At 60.0% G+C, this 17,382-nt stretch overlaps 1 protein-coding gene and 1 long non-coding RNA gene across 4 annotated transcripts; one reads left to right on the top strand and one right to left on the bottom strand.

Annotated features, from left to right (window-relative positions):
• The first annotated feature begins 3,376 nt into the window (after nt 1–3,376).
• LOC123926268 (lymphocyte antigen 6H-like) lies at nt 3,377–4,824 on the top strand. 3 transcript variants are annotated; one of them, XM_045980059.1, is made up of 4 exons: nt 3,377–3,439; nt 3,550–3,634; nt 3,811–3,930; nt 4,223–4,824. In XM_045980059.1, the coding sequence occupies exons 2-4, from the start codon at nt 3,583–3,585 to the stop codon at nt 4,474–4,476; spliced, it is 426 nt and encodes a 141-aa protein (XP_045836015.1). In that variant the 5' UTR covers nt 3,377–3,439; nt 3,550–3,582; the 3' UTR covers nt 4,477–4,824. The 3 variants fall into 3 exon arrangements, with proteins under 3 accessions (XP_045836015.1, XP_045836016.1, XP_045836014.1); XM_045980060.1 differs by having other exon boundaries at nt 3,402–3,439; nt 3,547–3,634; XM_045980058.1 differs by lacking the exon at nt 3,377–3,439 and having other exon boundaries at nt 3,456–3,634.
• Nucleotides 4,825–11,882: 7,058 nt separating this feature from the next.
• LOC123926355 lies at nt 11,883–17,282 on the bottom strand. The gene is made up of 3 exons (XR_006815229.1): nt 17,106–17,282; nt 13,073–16,278; nt 11,883–12,127 (listed from the first exon to the last, which is right to left on the bottom strand). It is a non-coding gene; the product is annotated as an uncharacterized LOC123926355 (long non-coding RNA).
• Between the last annotated feature and the right edge of the window lie 100 nt (nt 17,283–17,382).

Genomic DNA, 17,382 nt, shown 5'->3' with positions numbered 1-17,382 from the left:
CAGGGAAGATGCGCACACCGCCTCCCCTGCTTCCAGTGCTGGCCCGCGGTCCCTGCCCCTGTGGGCACTTGGCCCTCCTCTCCCTGCACGCCTGACGTCTAAGAAGGACTCCCGTTGACACAGGAGTCTCCCTACTCCAGCCAATTACGTCTGCAATGACCCTGCTTCCAAAGAAGGTCAAATTCACTGGGGGTTAGGACTCGGACATATCTCTTGGGGGACACAGTTCAACCCAGATCGGGGGAGATGGGAGACTGGCGGCGGGCAGGGGGACTGAGCTGCTGTGGGCAATGGGGCCCACGGGAAAGGGGCAGCTGGGAGGCAGCCAGGCTGTCGGATCCCGTACAGATGCTGGTGTGACCCCGTGGTCCCCATGAGCACAGAAGTGCCACAGGTGTCCAAGCATGAGTGACAGCGTCAGCACGTGTCTCCTGGCTCTGGGCACTGAGAGAGTCTGGGGCAGTGACCCCCAGCAGCGGTAAGCACGTCCACGGCCGAGAAAGGCTCTCCACCAGGAAGAACTGGGGCTCCGGGGAGAAACAGCCGCTCCAGGGCTGGATCCCGGAGAGAACAGGATGAGCCTGGAATATTCCTTACGCCAGAAAGCCAAGATGTGCCTCTGCCCGCTGGGGACACAGCAGAGCACAGAGGTCAGTTCTGAGGGCTCCGAGTACCAAGTCTGGGATAGTGTGAGCCTGAAAGAGGGTCTCCACCTACCAAACCAAGTGGACACCTACTTGAATAAAGCAAGGCAGGCCGAGAGGAGGAAGCTTGCCTCGGGCTCCTTGAGTTCTGGAGCAGAGACAGCTCCGAGGGCGAGCGCCTGCCCTGGGCACTGTGGGCACATCACCACTGCCCACGCTGGTGGCCTCGGCTGGGAGATGACGGAGCAGAGTCGGCCGGGAAGGTCCTGAGGGTTCCTCCAGTTTGTGGAGCACAGGGTGGGTGTTTGAGCTCTCCTCCCACCCCCTTCCCCGTCCCCTCTGCCCACGGATGCGGCGACACTTTGCCATCTGAACATTTCAGAGCGGGTGCGTTTCCCGTGCACCCTCCCAAACCAGCCCCTCCTCCCGCGCCTCTCCCGCGCATGCCAAGGCCCCCCCAGCACCTCCCAGGACAGCTGCAGGGCGAGCTACCTGTATGGTCTCGGCTAAAAGGTGCCGGGTGCGCCAGGAGACTGACGAGTGAGCGGGGCCACTGGGACATGGCACAGCCGCCCCACAGGCCGCTCTAACCACCCGGTGCCACCAGAACCACTCCCTCCCCCAGACTAACAACCAGAAGTGTCTCCAGATGTGGCCAAATGCCCCCCTGGCGGGGAAAACTGCTCCTCGCTGGGACCTACTGGTCCCCCTGACGGACGGTGTCACTCTGCCCAGCTCCCATCACTTGCCGTGGGTGGAGGCCGGCAGGCGGTCAGTGTCCCTCCTGGCCCCACTTCCTCTGGTCACCCTGGCAGGTCATCCCCTCACGTCCTCACAAGAAGGCCCAGTGCGGCCGACAAGCCCGAGAGATAGGGCAGGTGCCTTACGACAGAGTTAGTGCCCTCCCCGTCCTTCCCTTTTATCATTAGTGATCGGCTTCGTTTCTTCCTGGGCCGCTTGGAAGTCAAACTTCCCCACAGGTCCCTACGTGCGGGAAAAACACCGTCTAGCCGGGCTCCATCCACACGCCGGGCGTCCCCTGGGGCTCTGGAGGGCATCCCTGTGGGTCAGGGGACTCCCGACCCAAAGGGCAGGAGGGACACCGTTCAGCCTGCGCCCGGGACCGACTCTTTAGAGCACAGGAACTTGGCGCCGGTCTAACCGGGTTGAAATGCGGTCCTTGCGGTTCAGGCTGCTCCCTCCCTGCAGGGTCCGGCTGGGACTCCCCCTTGCTGTCTCCTCCCTGTTCCTGGTTTCTGCAGACTCCCAGGGCCACGCGGCCCACCACCACGGTGCCAGCTCTGTCCCCTTCCTCCCGTTGGCAAGATTTTACCAAGGATAATTTGGACCTCTGGAGACCTCTTTAGGACACTGAAGACCTCCCCAGACTGGTTCTTCCCGGACCTCTCTGTCCCCAAACTTTACCACCGCCGGCTCCCCGCCTGTCCTTGAGTGTCCTTCAAACCCCAACCTCGTCTCTCCCTCCCTTCCACTCCTCCCTCAGCCCCTGCGGCCATTCAAACCCCAGGCTGCCTGCCACCTCTAGGGGCTCTCAGGGACGCAGGGACCCTACCAGCAAACCCCTTAAGCCGGGAGGCTCATTGGAAACCCTGTTTCATCCACTCAGAGGAGGTCGGCCCTCAGCACCCCAACCGAAACGTTGTCCGCAGCCCCCGTAAGACTGCACATCGGGCCGGAGAAAATCTTGAGGTCTCTTCCACCAGCCTGGTGGGAAGCATTCTCCCTCACGTGAGGCGGGGGATCTCCAGTTGTCTCATCTGCAGAAACACAATTCAGATACAAATAGAAAGCCCGGCAAAGAGGAGAGCCAACTCTTTCGTGTAAACCAGAGAATTGTGTCTCGCTGGGCTTCTGCCTGACTTGTGGCTAGAATTTCGGATAGAGCCGCACCGCGACCCTTTGCACCTTGTCGATAAAATGACATTCTCCTGCCTCCGGGTGAGGTCAGCAAATTCAGTTATAAAATCCCATGGACAAAACTCTTCTGTTCTAATTTGCTTCCACCGAAACAAACTATCCCCAACTCTCTTGTCAATAGAGAAATTAACCAAGTACCGTTCACGTTTACGTGATTTGGGCAAATCTTCGGTAAATAAGACTAGTTTAATATTGTGAGTCTCATCAAATCGGCTGGTCTCCTGATCTGTCAGCCTTCGTCTCACACGAGCCCACGTCTTCACTCGGCTTGAGTTCGGGCCTCACATAAGCTGCTGTTGCGCCCCCGGGATGGCTCAGATCCTAAAAACTATAAACTCAGCCAAAGAACAAGTGTGTAAGGGCAGAGATCTCGGGACAATGAGCCGCCCGGCACCCATTACTACACGAACACCAAATGCAGCAGAAAAACGAGAAAAAACCAACAATGATGTGTTTAAAAAATTTGTTTCTGCTTCTGTGGCTTGTGAGGCACACTTTTTGGGGAGAATGCACAGAGGACAGGGCGCACTTATGGGACTGGGGACCGGGGGCCAGGAGTGGAAGAGAGACAGAGAGGTCTCTGCTGTACAGCTGGGGAGGGCCCCACAGCCTCCGAGAGACCCCGAAGGTGAAGCCAGAAACAGAGAGCGCCCAGCTTCCTCCTGGAATTTCCCCGAAGCCACTGCTGGTCGGCTAGGTGAGACCCCGTCCTGGCCTGGGACGCAGGATCCCCCCTGGGATCTGATAGCTACTCGGGAAAGGGTGGAGACAAGAGTGTCCAGCCCCAACTTCCTCCTGACGGGCACAGGAGGTCGGGGGCCGACTTCTCGCCGACCGACGGGGCCTGACGCCGGCGGGTGAGTGAGGCAGGAGGGAACGGGGCTGGCGAGGGCTCAGCCATGGAGGGCCAGGGTCTGGGGAGGGGAGGCAGCAGCCTGAGCCCGAGCCTGCCCCCGTCCCCCAGCAGGAGCCCGCGCACATCTTGTCACCTCCAGGAGCCATGAGAGGCCTTCTCCTCGTCCTGCCGGCCGTCCTGCTGTGCTGGGAGCGCGGTGAGCAGCGGGGCACCGGGCCGGGGTCCGTGCTGCTGGGCATGGCTGGCCATCCCCGGTGCGAGGCCGTGTGTGCGCGTGGGAGGGGTCCGCCCGCCAGCCCCCAGAGGGTGGGAAGGGGCCGCGGTTCCGGCCGGAAGCGGTCTGACGGCTCCCTCCCTGCCCTTGCTGGCCAGCCGGGAGCCTGCAGTGCTACACCTGCGTTGATGTGGAGAAGAGCGGTCACTGCCCGCCCCTCCAGTGTCTGATGCAGGGCGTCTGCTACAGCACCAACATGACCTTGACCCTGGACAGTGGTGAGTCCCCAGGGCCCCGCGGGTGGGGCAGGTCAGGGAGCTCTGCTCTGATGCTTCAGCCCCTCGGAGGAGTGTGGGCTTGCCAGGGCCACTCTCCTGCCTGCCTCAACGTCCCCATCCGCATGGAGAGGGGCCAGCCTCCAGAGGCCTCCTCGGGGATGGGGCGGGATGGGACTCCAGCGGTGGGACGGAGGACCCAGTGCTCCCCGGGAGCGGGTGACCAGGGACGAGTCGAGGAGGCTGAGAGGGGCAGGGGGCATCTCACACCAGGCTCCTCCCTCCTTGCCCACAGGAAAGCAGGTGAAATACCAACAGAAGGGGTGCGCCCCCTCCTGCCACGAAGCTTCCAAGATAATGCAACAGCTCTCGGAGATGATCGGCCAGGGTGCCCTGGACGGCGCAGGCCTGCAGAGCCTATCTAGGTTTGAATCGCAGGGTCTGATGTGCTGTGAAAAGGACCTGTGCAATGGGGGGCCGGGACACCTCGGCCCTGGCGGGGTGCTCCTGCTCGGCCTTGGGCCCGTCTTGCTCTGGGCCCTGCTGTGACCAACCCTGACTCTCCGGCACAGAAAACGGGGCCTCGTTCTGAACAGAGTCTCACGCAGCGGCCACGCCCATGCACGCACAGGCGCACACACGCACAGACCCTGCAAACCTCCGCCACCCCTGCCCAGCCCCCCTGCCCAGCCCCCCTGGCCGGCCCTAGGCTCAGGCCCCAATGCCCTGCTATGCCCACAAGCCCGTCCAATTTTGCAAACACCATCAACCAACTAGTGGCTCCAGATGCAGAGACGGCCACGCCCTGCCCGGAGGGGCCTCTAGGAGAGCGAAGCCTGCAGCCCTGTCCAGAGTCCTGGACCCGCGCCAGGAGAAAATAAACCTTTCCGCATCCTCCTGTTCTCTGCTGGTCCTTCGGCCCCCCTAGGGGTGGGTGGGGGGTCTCGAGGCCTGCCTAGGAGGGAGACTGCTCTGCCGCATGGTTTTCCCTCAGCGGGGCTAGGGCCCGTGACCCCAGGAATGGGAGCGGTTCCGGAGCACAGCTGGGGGTGGTCCCCACTCACCCCATGAAGCATTTCCTCCAATGCACGTGACCCACCCAGTCCCGCCCTGGGGGGGCCTCCACGGGAGCATCTGCCCAGGGCCTTCTCTGGCGGCCCACGCGCTGGTGGGGCTTCAGCCGAGGCAGGTGGTGGTGGTGGGGGCAGGGGGCTCTCAGCGGGTCCCTTTCCTCTTTCACACATTCCTCCCCTCTGAGCACCTGCCCCCAAGGGTGACCCTGAAGCTCAGACCCCTCCCCCAGCCCACAGGACTCTGCTCCTGGGGGATGGAGAGCCCCAACCCTCATCTTCCCCCAGGTCCCCCGAGTTGCCTCTTCCAGGAAGAGAAGCCCCTCGCCCCCTGCCCGGTCCAGCAAACCCTGAGTGTCTCTGGGAAGTCCCGGGATTGCCAGGGTCAGGTCTGCGGGCCCTCCCTTCACGACCAGGGAAACTGAGGCACGGGGCGCTAACGCCAGACTCGGCCAAAGACAAGGAACCAGAAGTGTCGCCCTGCCCACATGCGCCCTCTGCGCCTCCACAGAGTGAACCAAGAGACAATGGCGTGCCCCCTCCCCCAGGCTGGGGGTGCTGGAGGAAATACAGGGACTGGGGAAGGGGACACCAGCCCCACAGGGACAGGTCCCGAGACCCTCTGAGGTCTGGAAATCCAAAGCCTCTTCCCCATCACCCCTCCTCCCAGCATCTCCCAACTCACCCTCCCTCCACGGCCACAACCCACACACCCTGACTCTACACCCCCCGAGCGACCAACCGACAGTGCCGTGCAGTGGGGGAGGGCTCCAGAGTGAGGGTGCATTGTGGGGGGACCGGGGTGTTTTGTGGGCAGGGGGGTTTGAAGAACCACGTCCACTGGGCCATCCTGCACCTGCTGACCTCACCCTGCACCCCCCAGTGACCTTGGGCAAGGGCCCACGTCCTCTAGCCTGCTCCAGTGAAGGAACCCCGTGCTGACCAGGGCCCTCTATGTGGCCGGCACAGGCCCAGGGGACACAGCTGGGTCCTGTCCCGCCGCAGCAGCGTAGACAGTAGCCAGAGCCACTGGCCGGCACGCTCACCATGGCACCGTCTCCTCGGGCTTCTTCGTTCATCCATCCCCGTAAACGGTGCCCATTCCTGAAGGCAACCGGTCTTTCCTTCTTGATCACTGTATCCTGATAACAGGCAAACTTTTTTCACTGTTAACATCCTTAAATGTATTAGCGAGTTACCTAAAAATATTTCCTGTTAAGGGGTGCCTGGGTGGCTCAGTGGGTTAAAGCCTCTGCCTTCGGCTCAGGTCATGATCCCAGGGTCCTGGGATCGAGCCCCACATCGGGCTCTCTGCTCCGCGGGGAGCCTGCTTCCTCCTCTCTCTCTGCCTGCCTCTCTGCCTAGTTGTGATTTCTCTCTGTCAAATAAATAAAATATTTAAAAAAAGTATTTCCTGTTAATATATGAAGAACTTTTCTCATGTTTTTTCTTAAAATTGCCATGTTCTCCATTTTCAATTTGCGTTTGGATCCATCGGAAATGTGTTCTCCCTGACACCCCAGCCCTGACCGCACAGGCTCTGGGGCAGAGCTCATCCTTCTCTGATCTGCTGCCCGGACACCGCCCCCACCACACCCTATGAGGCCACGGGAGGTGGGGAATTGGGGGGGGGAATGGCCAGCGACGCCCTACTCTTCTCTCTCACTGAGCTAAAAGTGTTTCAGTTTTTCATTCGGAAATAGGTTCACACTCACAAAGAAGTTTCCAAAACCGCAGAGTTCCTCTATTCCCTTCAGTCCGCTACACCCGATATTAACTTCTTACATAACCAGGGTCAGAAACAGGAAATCGCAGTGATTCTAACTCACAGATCCACACTGCAGACCTGGGCCCCACAGCACCCACGGGGCTTTGCCCAGTCCTGGGAGGGCTACCTGCCAGCGGTCCTCCCCGGGGCTGCTCCGGCCAGCGCCCATGGCAGACCGCTAGGCTTTTCCCTCCCCCTCGTTCTAAGATCATAATTAACCCTGACTATTCCTGCTCTGGACAGTCCGTGCTTCCTAAGGTTCAGCTCACTGTCTGGGACTGGAAATGCCCGGGGAGCCTCCAGGTGCCACCAGAAGTGAGGTCCCAGGTCTGACCCCATTGTCCCCACCCCACTCTGAGGGAGGCCCGTGGGCATGGGCTCGGAGAACAGTAACCTCCAAAAGCTGGTTGACTTGAATCAAAGTGGGTCTTTCTGTCTGTGTGGGTTCAGCGTCCGTCCTGTCCAGTCCTACTGCGCAGTTAGGGACACGTGCCCCTTGGGCACTCCCCTTTCTGTGCAATGGGTGGGCGGCCTCACTTCCCCCCCGGCCCAGCTTCTGGTCATACTTGTCAAGATGCGCCCCCCCTCCCCGCGGGCAAGGTGTCCAGGCGGCGGGGTGCACGTGTCTCTGCGGTGAGTGTGCGTGCTCTGTGTCATGTGTGTTCAGGGAAGAGACACAATGCGGGCAGGGCCGCATGGCTGGGCTTCAGGGCAGAACGAGGTCCTGGTGGCCCTCCGTTGTCCTGTTCCTGTAGGGCCTGGCCCAGCCTGAGCAGCAGAGGGAAGGTGAGGGGCACCGAGACAGGAGGCTCCTTTGGCCCAGAAGGCGGCAGGTCAAGGCACTGGGCACCCTGCGTGGGGAGGGGTCGGCCCCAACGCACCCAGAACCGGAGACTGAAGACCTCCCCAGCCTCCTCAGCCCCCCCACCGCAGACAGGAGACGGAGGAGGCTTCCTAGTGAGGAGATAAAATCTCTGTCACAAGAGCCTGGAAACAATGGTGCTCAAGGTCTTGGGGCCTGGCCAGAGCCTACCCTTCCTGAATGAGCTGCCTGGCATTTCAAAGCTGGAGGTGGGCCCGGAGGGGTGGGGGTGGGGCAGATTTGTGAAGCACCCCCCCCCCCAACTCTGGGACCTTCCTCCTGAAGCTCCTGGCCGTCTTACTGGTAGCGCCTCCCTGGGGGAAGAACAACGTTAACGTAGCAGTGGCAAGAGCTCTGGTCGCAGCGCTCTTCCACACGTGGAACCTTCTGAAACCTCCCTTGTCCTTACCTCTCTCCACTCCCACCCTGCACAGCCCAGGGGCAGCGGCTCCTGCCCCCGTCCCATCCCTGGGCTTTAATAAAACCACCCTTTTGCACCAAAGAATTGCACTCAAGAATTCTTTCTTGGTCCTGGGCTCCAGACCTCACCCACCGATGCTCCCCTCCCTTCCCAAATGACATCAGAATGCCTCCCCACCTAGGGGCGTCCAGAGCCCTGCGGGAGCACTGACCAGTGTCTACTCAGAGAGGGACAGACAGCTGGAGGGTCAGCTCGGGCCTAGAGCCGTCCTGGTCTGGGGCAGGTGGGGGGGGGGCTCTGGAGGGGTGGAGTGAGGAAGACAAAGGCAGAGGAATCCTGGGAGGAGGGGGACGCCAGACGGGCTGGGGCTGGGACTCGGAGGGCGGGCAACAAAGCCCCGTGGACCGCATGCGTGGGGAGCGGGTGAACAGCAGGCACCTGGGGACGCCGGTAGACTCAGACCAGAGGACACAGGCCATCTGCGGACTCCCCGCGGTCCCTGCAGGGAGTGGCACGCCTCCCCCACCCACCCTGGTGCAGCAAGGCACCCGCCTCCGCCTTCCTTCTTGGAGCACGTGCTGGAGAGATCTGGTCCTGGCGAATCCCGCGCGGCCCCTTGAAGAAGCGTTTCTGTCTCTTGAACAGGTGACCCGGCTGCCAGTGGCTCTCCCGGGCCCAGCTGTCTGTGGATACCCGGACCAGGGCTGCCCCTGCCGTGCAAGAGGCTGCTGGGTGGCCCTCGCTCCCCCTGCTCTGTCGGGCGATGCTCTGGGGAGCGGTTTTCTGGGTCGGCCCAAGATTTCGGTTTTATGTTTCTCAACATGGCAGTTCACGGTCGGGCGCGAGTGAGTGTGCCCAAAGGCCTTCGTCACCGCACGATGACCACTAACTTCAGTTCCTGGGGGTCCTGCTCCTCCAAACTTGGTGGCACCTGGGCACACCCAGTTCCCAGCTGGGCTGTCGGGGCTGAGCTTGGAGGCCCCTTTCTGGGGCAGGTTGGTCCCTTCAGCCCCCTGTGCGGCTGCCGTGCAGCCCAAGGTCCCCCTAACTTCCCCCACGGCCCAGGTGCTGGCTGGGTGCTGTCCTGCCCTCAGGGGTGATGTGGTTTTTGGAATATAGGTGAGGTTCGGTGGGGTGGGGTCCGGAGCCCAGGGCTGAGAAAGAATTCTTGGGAGGTCTTTGATGCAAAATGCTGGTCTTCTTAAAGCCCAGGGGCAGGACCGTGGGCAGAAGGAGCTGCAGTCCCAGGGTTTGGGAGGGGAGATCTGATTCTGTACTTGGGGCTTGTGGGTGGGGAAAAAGGGAGATTTTCCAAAGAGCCTTCATATGCTAAAGAGGGCTCCCAGGATACCCCAGGCCTTGCCATTGTCAAGTTAAAGTTGCTTTTCCTTCCAGCGAGGCGTTAACTGGAAGAGAGATGGCAGCTTCCCGGAGGCCGGTCTCACAGGTCGCACCCAGGAGTGCGGGAGGGAGAGGCTGCTGGGAGTCCGCTGGAGCTCGGTCCTCACCCGGCCTTCTGCTCCCCCATCCATACCTCTGCTGGTACCCGGGCTTGGGAGGGCTGAGGCAGGCTCCGGGCTCTCACTCGCACTGTGCAGGACACGGCGGGGGGACATCCCCAGGGGTGGGCCACGCCTGCAAAGACACCCCACATCAGGCTCTGGGGATCAGTGAGGCCACCCCCATTTCCTGGGATGGGGGAGGGGGTAGCTGCTGGTCCCACGGCTGCAACCAAGTTCATCCGCATTTAACATTCCATTTCTTTTGCAAACATGATGGTTTCCTTATTCAAGTAACTATTTTCGGTGAGAAAGTCCTAATAAGCTCTCTGAAAAATAAATGTCAGTAACTAGGGGTTTTGGTGGTGCCTTCCAGAATGGTGGTGGCTTCTTATTTGATTTTCTTATAAAATGGGGTGACCGAGTGGCTCAGTTGGTTAAGAGTCTGCCTTGGGCTCTGGAGTCCTGGGATCCAGCCCCTCGATGGGCTCCCTGCTCAGTAGGGAGCCTGCTTCTCCCTCTCCCTTTGCCCCTCCCTCTGCTTGTGTGCTCGCTCCCTCTCAAATACTTTTTTCAAAAGATTCATTTATTTAACACAGAAAGAAAGGTCACAAGCAGGCAGAGAGGCAGGCAGAGCAGCAGGCAGAGGGAGAAGCAGGCTCCCAGCGAGCAGGGAGCCCGATGCGGGGCTCGATCCCAAGACCCCAGGATCATGACTCGAGCCGAAGGCAGACGCTTCACCCACTGAGCCACCCAGGTGCCCCTCAAATAATTTTTTAAAGATTTTATTTATTTGACAGAGAGAGAGCAGCAGACGGAGAGGAAGAAGCAGGCTCCCTGTGGACATGGGGCTCCATCCCAGGACCCCGGGTTCGGGATCATTGTTGGGTCCATGGTCAAAGGAGCGAGACTGATACAAAGCGAAGGTCAAACAAAGCTTTATTTCGTGCCAAGCATCAAGAATCAAACTGACGGGCCAGGGCCATCTCTTGCAAAGAGGCGACCACCCTCTGCCTTACAGACGAGCTTTTAAGGGCAAAGGCCATGTGGTCGGGCCTGGCCACACACAGGTGGCCAGTGAGATTGTAACACAGAGAAAACTGCACAGTCCCGCTGGGTCACACATAAGTGACCAACTGAGTTACAATTTACCCTATAGTAGCTATTTGAGCTAGCCTATCACCTTGGTCAGAATGGGTGCCCAAAAGGCACCCAAAGGCCCGGGCCCACACTCCTCGGTAGCTGGGGAGACAGTCTGCGCCCACTGATCGGGTGGAGACATCCACCCGGCCTGACCCTCCCTTGTATTTGGGCTTTGTTACCTGGGACTAGTTTCCGGGATTTGTTTTAAGTAAGTCCCCTGGGGGAAGGGGGGGGTGGGCAGGGACAGTTTAAGTTTTACTGTATAAACAACAAAGTCGTTATTTAACCGGATGGCATCCCTCTGGCTAAATAGGCCCTTACGTCATGATCTGAGCAGAAGGCAGATGCTTAACTGACTGAGCCACTCGGGCGCCTTCAAATAAATAAAATCTTGAAAAACAACAGAATGAAGCAAGACAGAACTGCATAGAACAGGAAACAGAGTGTCCCCCACGCAGTGGGGATTTACGCATACTGGTCATGACGAAAAGCATCTTTTCTACAGTGCATCTGGGATAAAATACAGAGAAGCGGCTCAGTAAGGCTTGAGCCTCCCGGGGGGGTGGGAGAGGCCCGTGACCCCCCAGGAAGGGGCAGGACTGTGGCTGAGCCTCACCCCAGCCTGAGTCCTACCCTCAGGCCCACAGAGAATTCTCCTGGGGCCCAGGCTGAGGCCTGGCTCTGGGGGTGTTGGGGAGCTCAGGGGAAACCCCCTCACCGGACCCAAAGTCGTGAGGTGTGGGAAGCGCTGGAAGATCCTCTAGGCGCCCAGTCGTTAGAGGTTGTGAGGACAAAGTCACTCTCAAATGCTTCCCATCATCCGCTTCCCGTCGCGGCGTCCCGGAGAGCGTGTGTGATGGTGTCTAGGGCAGCAGCACTGCTCTGCTGAGCTCCCAGGATCCGGCCCGGGGCCTCCCAGCTCCGGTTGAGCGACCCCCAGTGCCCGGCTCCTCCCCCAGGCCGCCCTCCGGTCAGGTCCTCCCTGCATGGGGGGATGGGGGGGGCCTGAAGGGTCCACCTCACCCTGCGCCCTGCTCCCTCCTCCTCCTCCTTCACAGACTCCCTAGCCTCTCTCTCTTGAACCTGACTCTCCCCTGGGGTCCGCTTCCAGGGCACCCAGACTGACACCTCTCTCCCCCTCCCCTCCTGTCCTTCCCCACCCCCCCCTTCCCTGCTCTTCCAGGCAAGGAGGAGTCAGGCGGCCTGAGGGGCTGAGGGCAAGGGTGGCAGCAGGGTGTAGGGAGCCATCAGGGACCTGGGACCTGGGACTGAGCGTGGGAGGAGTGGGGCAGAGGGGGCACGTCTGGGTGTGCAGGAACGTGCCCTCTCATGGAGGAGCTGTACTCTGTCCTCACCGCCTCGGGTCTGGGCTCCGGGGACAGCCATGCTCACCGTCTTTCCCATCTGTTATGCCCAGAGGTGAGTTGTCTGTGTTTCCTAGTAGAAATTTTACAAATAAGCTGGTCTGCAAAAGATAGCCGCTCCGCTGGCTGGCTGGGTGCGGGAACCATGGAGGGCCACCGTGTAGGATGGACCTCAGGAGAGCCGGCTCAGACAAGCACAGGTGCGGGGGGTGTCCCTGCCCCAAGGAAGCCTCTGCTAATGGGCAACCCACTGGTGGTGATGAGGGAGGAGGCTGGCTGGGGACAAGCAACAGCTGGCACCTTGCACCCCCTCTCCACCCGCTCCCCTCGGTAATAAGTGTGACAGTCCTCAGGCACCCCTGACTGCCCTAAAAGAAAAGCAAATAGTGAACTTGGAGAGATCACAATCCTGCAAGACAGGAGTCTCCCTCAGTTTACAGATGTCCTAGTGATTTACAGCAAAGAAGCTATCTTCTCAATAGCCCAGTTTCCAGACACAAATAACTCAGTTCCTCAAGCCCTCACATCACCCTCCCCTCCATAAAAACTGAAGGAGGCTGAGGCAGAAGGAAATGGAAATAAAGTTAAATTTCTTCGAAACCCAAATCTCACTAACAAGGACACTTGATAGGAGGAATGTGAAACTTTATCCCTAAACCTCCAAGATAGTGTTGAGAATCATTCCCAAGCATATGGCCCACGGATATACATCAAAAGGGTCTCAGGAGATTTTTACTAGTAATAAATAACCTTTCTCCCAACAAGAGCTAGCCCCTCAATGTCCTGGAGACCTTGCTTCCAAAAGTCCTTGGAGACTTACATCATCCCTAATCCCCTTTGTCCTCACCTACCCAACTCCTGTGTATATAATCAGCCACTCCTCAAGATAGCGGGGCAGCAGCTCTTTCTGCCCACGGGTCCTATCCCCGCGCTTTAATAAACCACCATTTTGCACCAAAGATGTCTCAAGAATTCTTTCTTGGTCATCGGCTCCGGACCTCACCCCACCAAACCTCACCTAGGTTCTAGAACTTCATCAGTGGGTCTGAGGATTTTCAGAATCAGGTTGAAGTCAAAGACTAGAGTGATGCACGTCCAGCCTCCACCCATCTGGGCTCCCAGGGCCATAGATGGCCGGTTTCTACGCCTCGGTTGGGGTGGCAAAGGGCCAGAGCTGGCCTATGCTGATGACTCTGCTGGAGAAACTCAGAGTCTCACTCACGCTCCCACCTGGCTGGGCCCCACACTCCCACCAGGCAGAGCCTCAGGGAGGGTTCCCAGGGTCCTGGGGCCAGCAGCCTGCTAGGATCCAGGTCCCACGCCCCAGCAAGAGAACAGCCAGTGCACCCTGAGGAGGTCTCTTCCTCACCCCCCGGGACACCCTGCAGAGCCCAAAGCAGATTTGCTTGTGAGAGGAGAGGACCCCCGTGCCTCAAGTGTGGGAGATGGGCCGGGCCAGCCTGAAGGTCCTGTCCAGGGCCAGGGCAGGGACGGCAGGGAAAGGATGAAGCCGGCCTGTCCCGGGGCCATTTAAGTGAATCCACAGCGTGTTCGGGAGAGTGGAGACCCAGCTGGCCCAGACTGAGCACAGCCTCGGGGTGGACTGGCCCCAGCCTCATGGCCTGCAGCAGGGGCATGCTCAGTCTAGGGAGACCGAAGGGAAACGGAGCGCTCAGGGATGAGGGAAGGGTCCTGCGGAGGAAGACAGAAGGGCAGGAGCTGTGCTGGAGGAGGTCCCTGTGAGCTGGGGAGTGGAGGGGGGCTGTCCAGGGAACAAAGGCTCATGCACCTGTCCAGGGTCCTGCCGGGTTCACATCTAGTGGGGAGGATGGGCGGGGACAAGTGTGAATTGGCTGGAGAGGAGGCGGCGTGGGGGTGTGGGAGGACCCACGCTTATGGCCTCCTGTGAGCCCAGCTCCCAGCCAGCACCAGGGACAGGGACAGAGTCTGGCCCTAAGGCTCGAGGGAGGGGGGTCTCCCAAGGCCACCCCAGGTGTGGAGGAGGTCCGAGGCTTTTTAGAATCATGTTGAGACACAACCCCACTGGAGGGCTGAGAGCTTGGTGGGAGTGGGGTCTGGGTGATCATGACCTAGCTGAGACCCCCGCAGGACCTTCTGCCAAATGGGTGGTGGCGTCTTTTCCAGGCGCACTCATCCGTGGACATGGCTGTAAGGGACAGGCCTGCGCTCCGTGTCTCCATCAACCAACAGCAAAGTTCAGCCTCCCGGCACCCAACCCCAGGTGCGAGAGCCCGAGCGTTCTAGAACTGCGGAGCACCGTCATGTAGGTCAGGGGTCTTCACGTGCTCTGCAGCAAGTTCCGTGACGGATCCCGACGGGTCATCTCAGAGCCCAGGTCTGCTGACCTAGAGTCCCACTGGCTGTCACGGAGCTCCGCATGGCCAGGCACCAGGCCCTCTGAGCAGGTTCTCGGGTTGTGTCTGTAGGAAGCCTGAGGTCTTGCACGTAAAAGGGCCTGGAGGACGCTGGCCCCAGCACCCTCCCTGCAGCTCCCCCTCCCACAGCCCCTCTCCCACAGCTCCCCCTGCCCTAGCTCTCCTTCCCGCAGATCAACCCTCCCATGCCATCCTTGCAAACATCACCCTTTTTTCTAGCTTCTAAATTCTAAGTGTAGTGGGGGGTGTCTTGTTTTTTGTTTTTTTTTTAGCATCTAAATTGTAAGCGTGTGTGTGTGTGTGTTTAACTTCTAAATTCTAAGTGGCTTTCTATCCCACAACACCAGCTCTCAGCTGTGTTCGCATGCAAATGTACTCGTCTGATGATTCACTGGGCATCGAATCTTGCCTGGTGGCGTGTTCTGTGTCAAGGAGAAGGGCCAGGTACTTCCAGGGCAGAAGGGAAGGGATCTCTCTGAATGGGCGCTCGAGCGGAGAAGCGAGGGTGCAGGCCGAGGAGGTCTGGAGTGGACCTCCTGCTCTAGGATTGGGGGCAGCTGTGCAAAGGGCCTGAGGCAGGAGCCTTGACAGGGTGAGCTGAGCCTGTGGCTGGAGCCAATGCTTTGAAACCCCAGTAGCACTTCAGGCTGTTCTCTGGGAGAAGCGGGGCCAGCCAGAGGGGGGCACAGTAAGGCTCCACTCGGAGACGGGGAGCTGTGCCCAGAGAGGTAAGGCGGGCATACCGCGCCCCACAGTGTGGCCTCACCGGCAGCTCTCCTTGCACACCGAGCCCCCCCTGCCCGATGACGCCTTGCCTCCCATCCGGCTAGAGCCCGAGCGAGAGTGGCTCGGGCTTCCTGGCCTGGGAGAGTCAGAGCAGCAGGAGAGGAGGGCCGGGGGTCTGCACACTTCCCCACAGGACCCCTGAGCAGAGACCTGCAGTGGGAGCCTCGGAGGAGGGGGGCAGCTCCAGCCGCAGCTCCAGCTCCACTCACAGAAGCTGCAGGCGCTGATGCGTCCAGAGCCCAGGCTGTGCCTCCCTCTTCGGGTGAGAACGCAGAATGCGAGCCAAGGACGACTGCCTACCTGCACCTCGTGGCCCCAGTCTCCAGCCTCAGCACCCGCGCCGGGCTCCTCTCACTGGCTCCTCCAGCCCCTGGATCCCCTTTCTGCAGACGGTGAGGGCAGTGGGCACCTGTCTCTCCCAGTTCCGGACGAGCCAGACAGTGCACACCCCTGGGTCCACACCCCAGACAGAACTGGGAGGCATGCAGCGGCAATTGTGTACCCCCAAACTCCAGCTGCTTCTGCCAAGGGAAATTTCCCCAGAGAGCATGAGCAGGGAAGAACATTCTGGGCCCCAGGGCTGGGGGCGGGGGGGGCAGTGGCTGGCCCAGGAAATCAGCAGGGGGTCTACAAAGCCCAAAGACTTCAGCAAGCCCAAGAAAGAGAAGGAGAAGCAGAAGCAGCGGCGTCCACAGACACAAGCCCACCAGACGGACACGCACCTGCCATTCCAGCACACGCGAAGGAGGCTCCCAGAGTTCAGGGTTGAAGGAGGGAGCCTGAGTGGGTCCACCGTGGTGGGCAGACGTTAGAAAGGAGGCCCCCAGGTGGGAACATGTGTGACCGGTAACTCCTGGATATGCCGAGCCCCTGGATGTGGGGCCTCCTTCAGGAGGAACGGGTCCGAGGCCATGACCCTCTATCCTAGCCACAACACCCACCCTCTCCGACTCACCTGGCCGGACCTGCCTAGAATCCTTTCCGTATCACGAAACACCTCACAGAAACGAACTCGAGACCCGGTCATTGTACTTCCAGGAATCTGTGGAGGTGAAGGTTCTCAGAAGGACCCCACAGACTCCATCACCAGGCACTGTCCCAGCTCCTGGCTTGGCCATATATGTTCAGATGCATTTTCAAAGGACGTCTGAGTCTCATTGTGATTTGGTTGTTCAGAATCACAGAGCTCTCCAGATCCCAGGGTCCTGTCTCGCACGGGGCAAAGCCCACATATGCTTTCCGTCACAAATATTTGCTGAGCCCCGACCACGAGCCGGCGGTGGTCTGGGCGCTGGGCACTGCCCTCGAGGGCTGACCTGCTGGGCGGAATCAACAAGCAAGGAGCCCACACAGAAAGTGACGGGCACTGCCAAGATAAAACATATGTCTCCTACGGGGACCCAAATTCATCTTACCTCCGGAGGTAAGATCCAGAGCAGGTAATCAAGGGCTATGGCTTACTGCATGTCCCTGGGGATAGCAGGCCCATCACCCTTAGAAGTGTGGAACCCCAGATACCACTGCGCTTTGGCTGGGGACCTCTTGGGACACGTGCTGACCCCCCAGGGAGAGAGCCCGTAAAGCCTTCCCAAGTTGAGCCATCCCACATCATGGGGACATTACAGAGAACCATGCAATGTCTGACCTTGATCCCCAACTGGTGAAGACACACACCCACTCACACACACCGACCACACACTCACACTCTTACGTGCACACTCACACACCGACCACACACTCACTTCCCTGCACACTCACATGGCCCCTCACATACCCCTAGACCTTTCCCACGCAACCGGGGTGTTGCAAGGGCCCCTCTCCCATGCAGCCCCCCCACCCCGCCATTCTGCCTCAGCTCCCTCCCCTCACCTGTCCTCCCCAACAGGAGGAGGAGGAGGAGGAAGAGGAGGAAGAGGCTTCTTCTTCTGATGCCTCTCACCACCCTCGCGGCAAGTGCCATCCAGAAAGGCAGAGAGAAAAAGGTCAGGTGCGCGGCCCTTCCCAGGACGGGCGGTGTGAAACTCTGAGGTGTTCGTCCAAAACAAGCGGGCGGCTGGGACGAGCTGCCGTCGCCGCAGGAGGAGGGGACCCGGCAAACGAGGCCGGGGAGGAAGGGCCCAGCATCCCCAGCCGCCCCGGCCGCAGG

Source organism: Meles meles, chromosome 1 (genome assembly GCF_922984935.1).
Source record: "Meles meles chromosome 1, mMelMel3.1 paternal haplotype, whole genome shotgun sequence".
Taxonomy (NCBI): Eukaryota; Metazoa; Chordata; class Mammalia; order Carnivora; family Mustelidae; genus Meles; species Meles meles.
This window is presented reverse-complemented; position numbering and strand designations above follow the sequence as displayed.

Bases quoted from the DNA above. Each gene is read 5' to 3' on its own strand.
- LOC123926268 (XM_045980059.1), top strand. From the start codon at position 3,583: ATGAGAGGCCTTCTCCTCGTCCTGCCGGCCGTCCTGCTGTGCTGGGAG. The intron at 3,635-3,810 runs GTGAGCAGCGGG...CTTGCTGGCCAG, and splicing joins CCTGCTGTGCTGGGAGCGCG to CCGGGAGCCTGCAGTGCTAC. The intron at 3,931-4,222 runs GTGAGTCCCCAG...CCTTGCCCACAG, and splicing joins GACCTTGACCCTGGACAGTG to GAAAGCAGGTGAAATACCAA.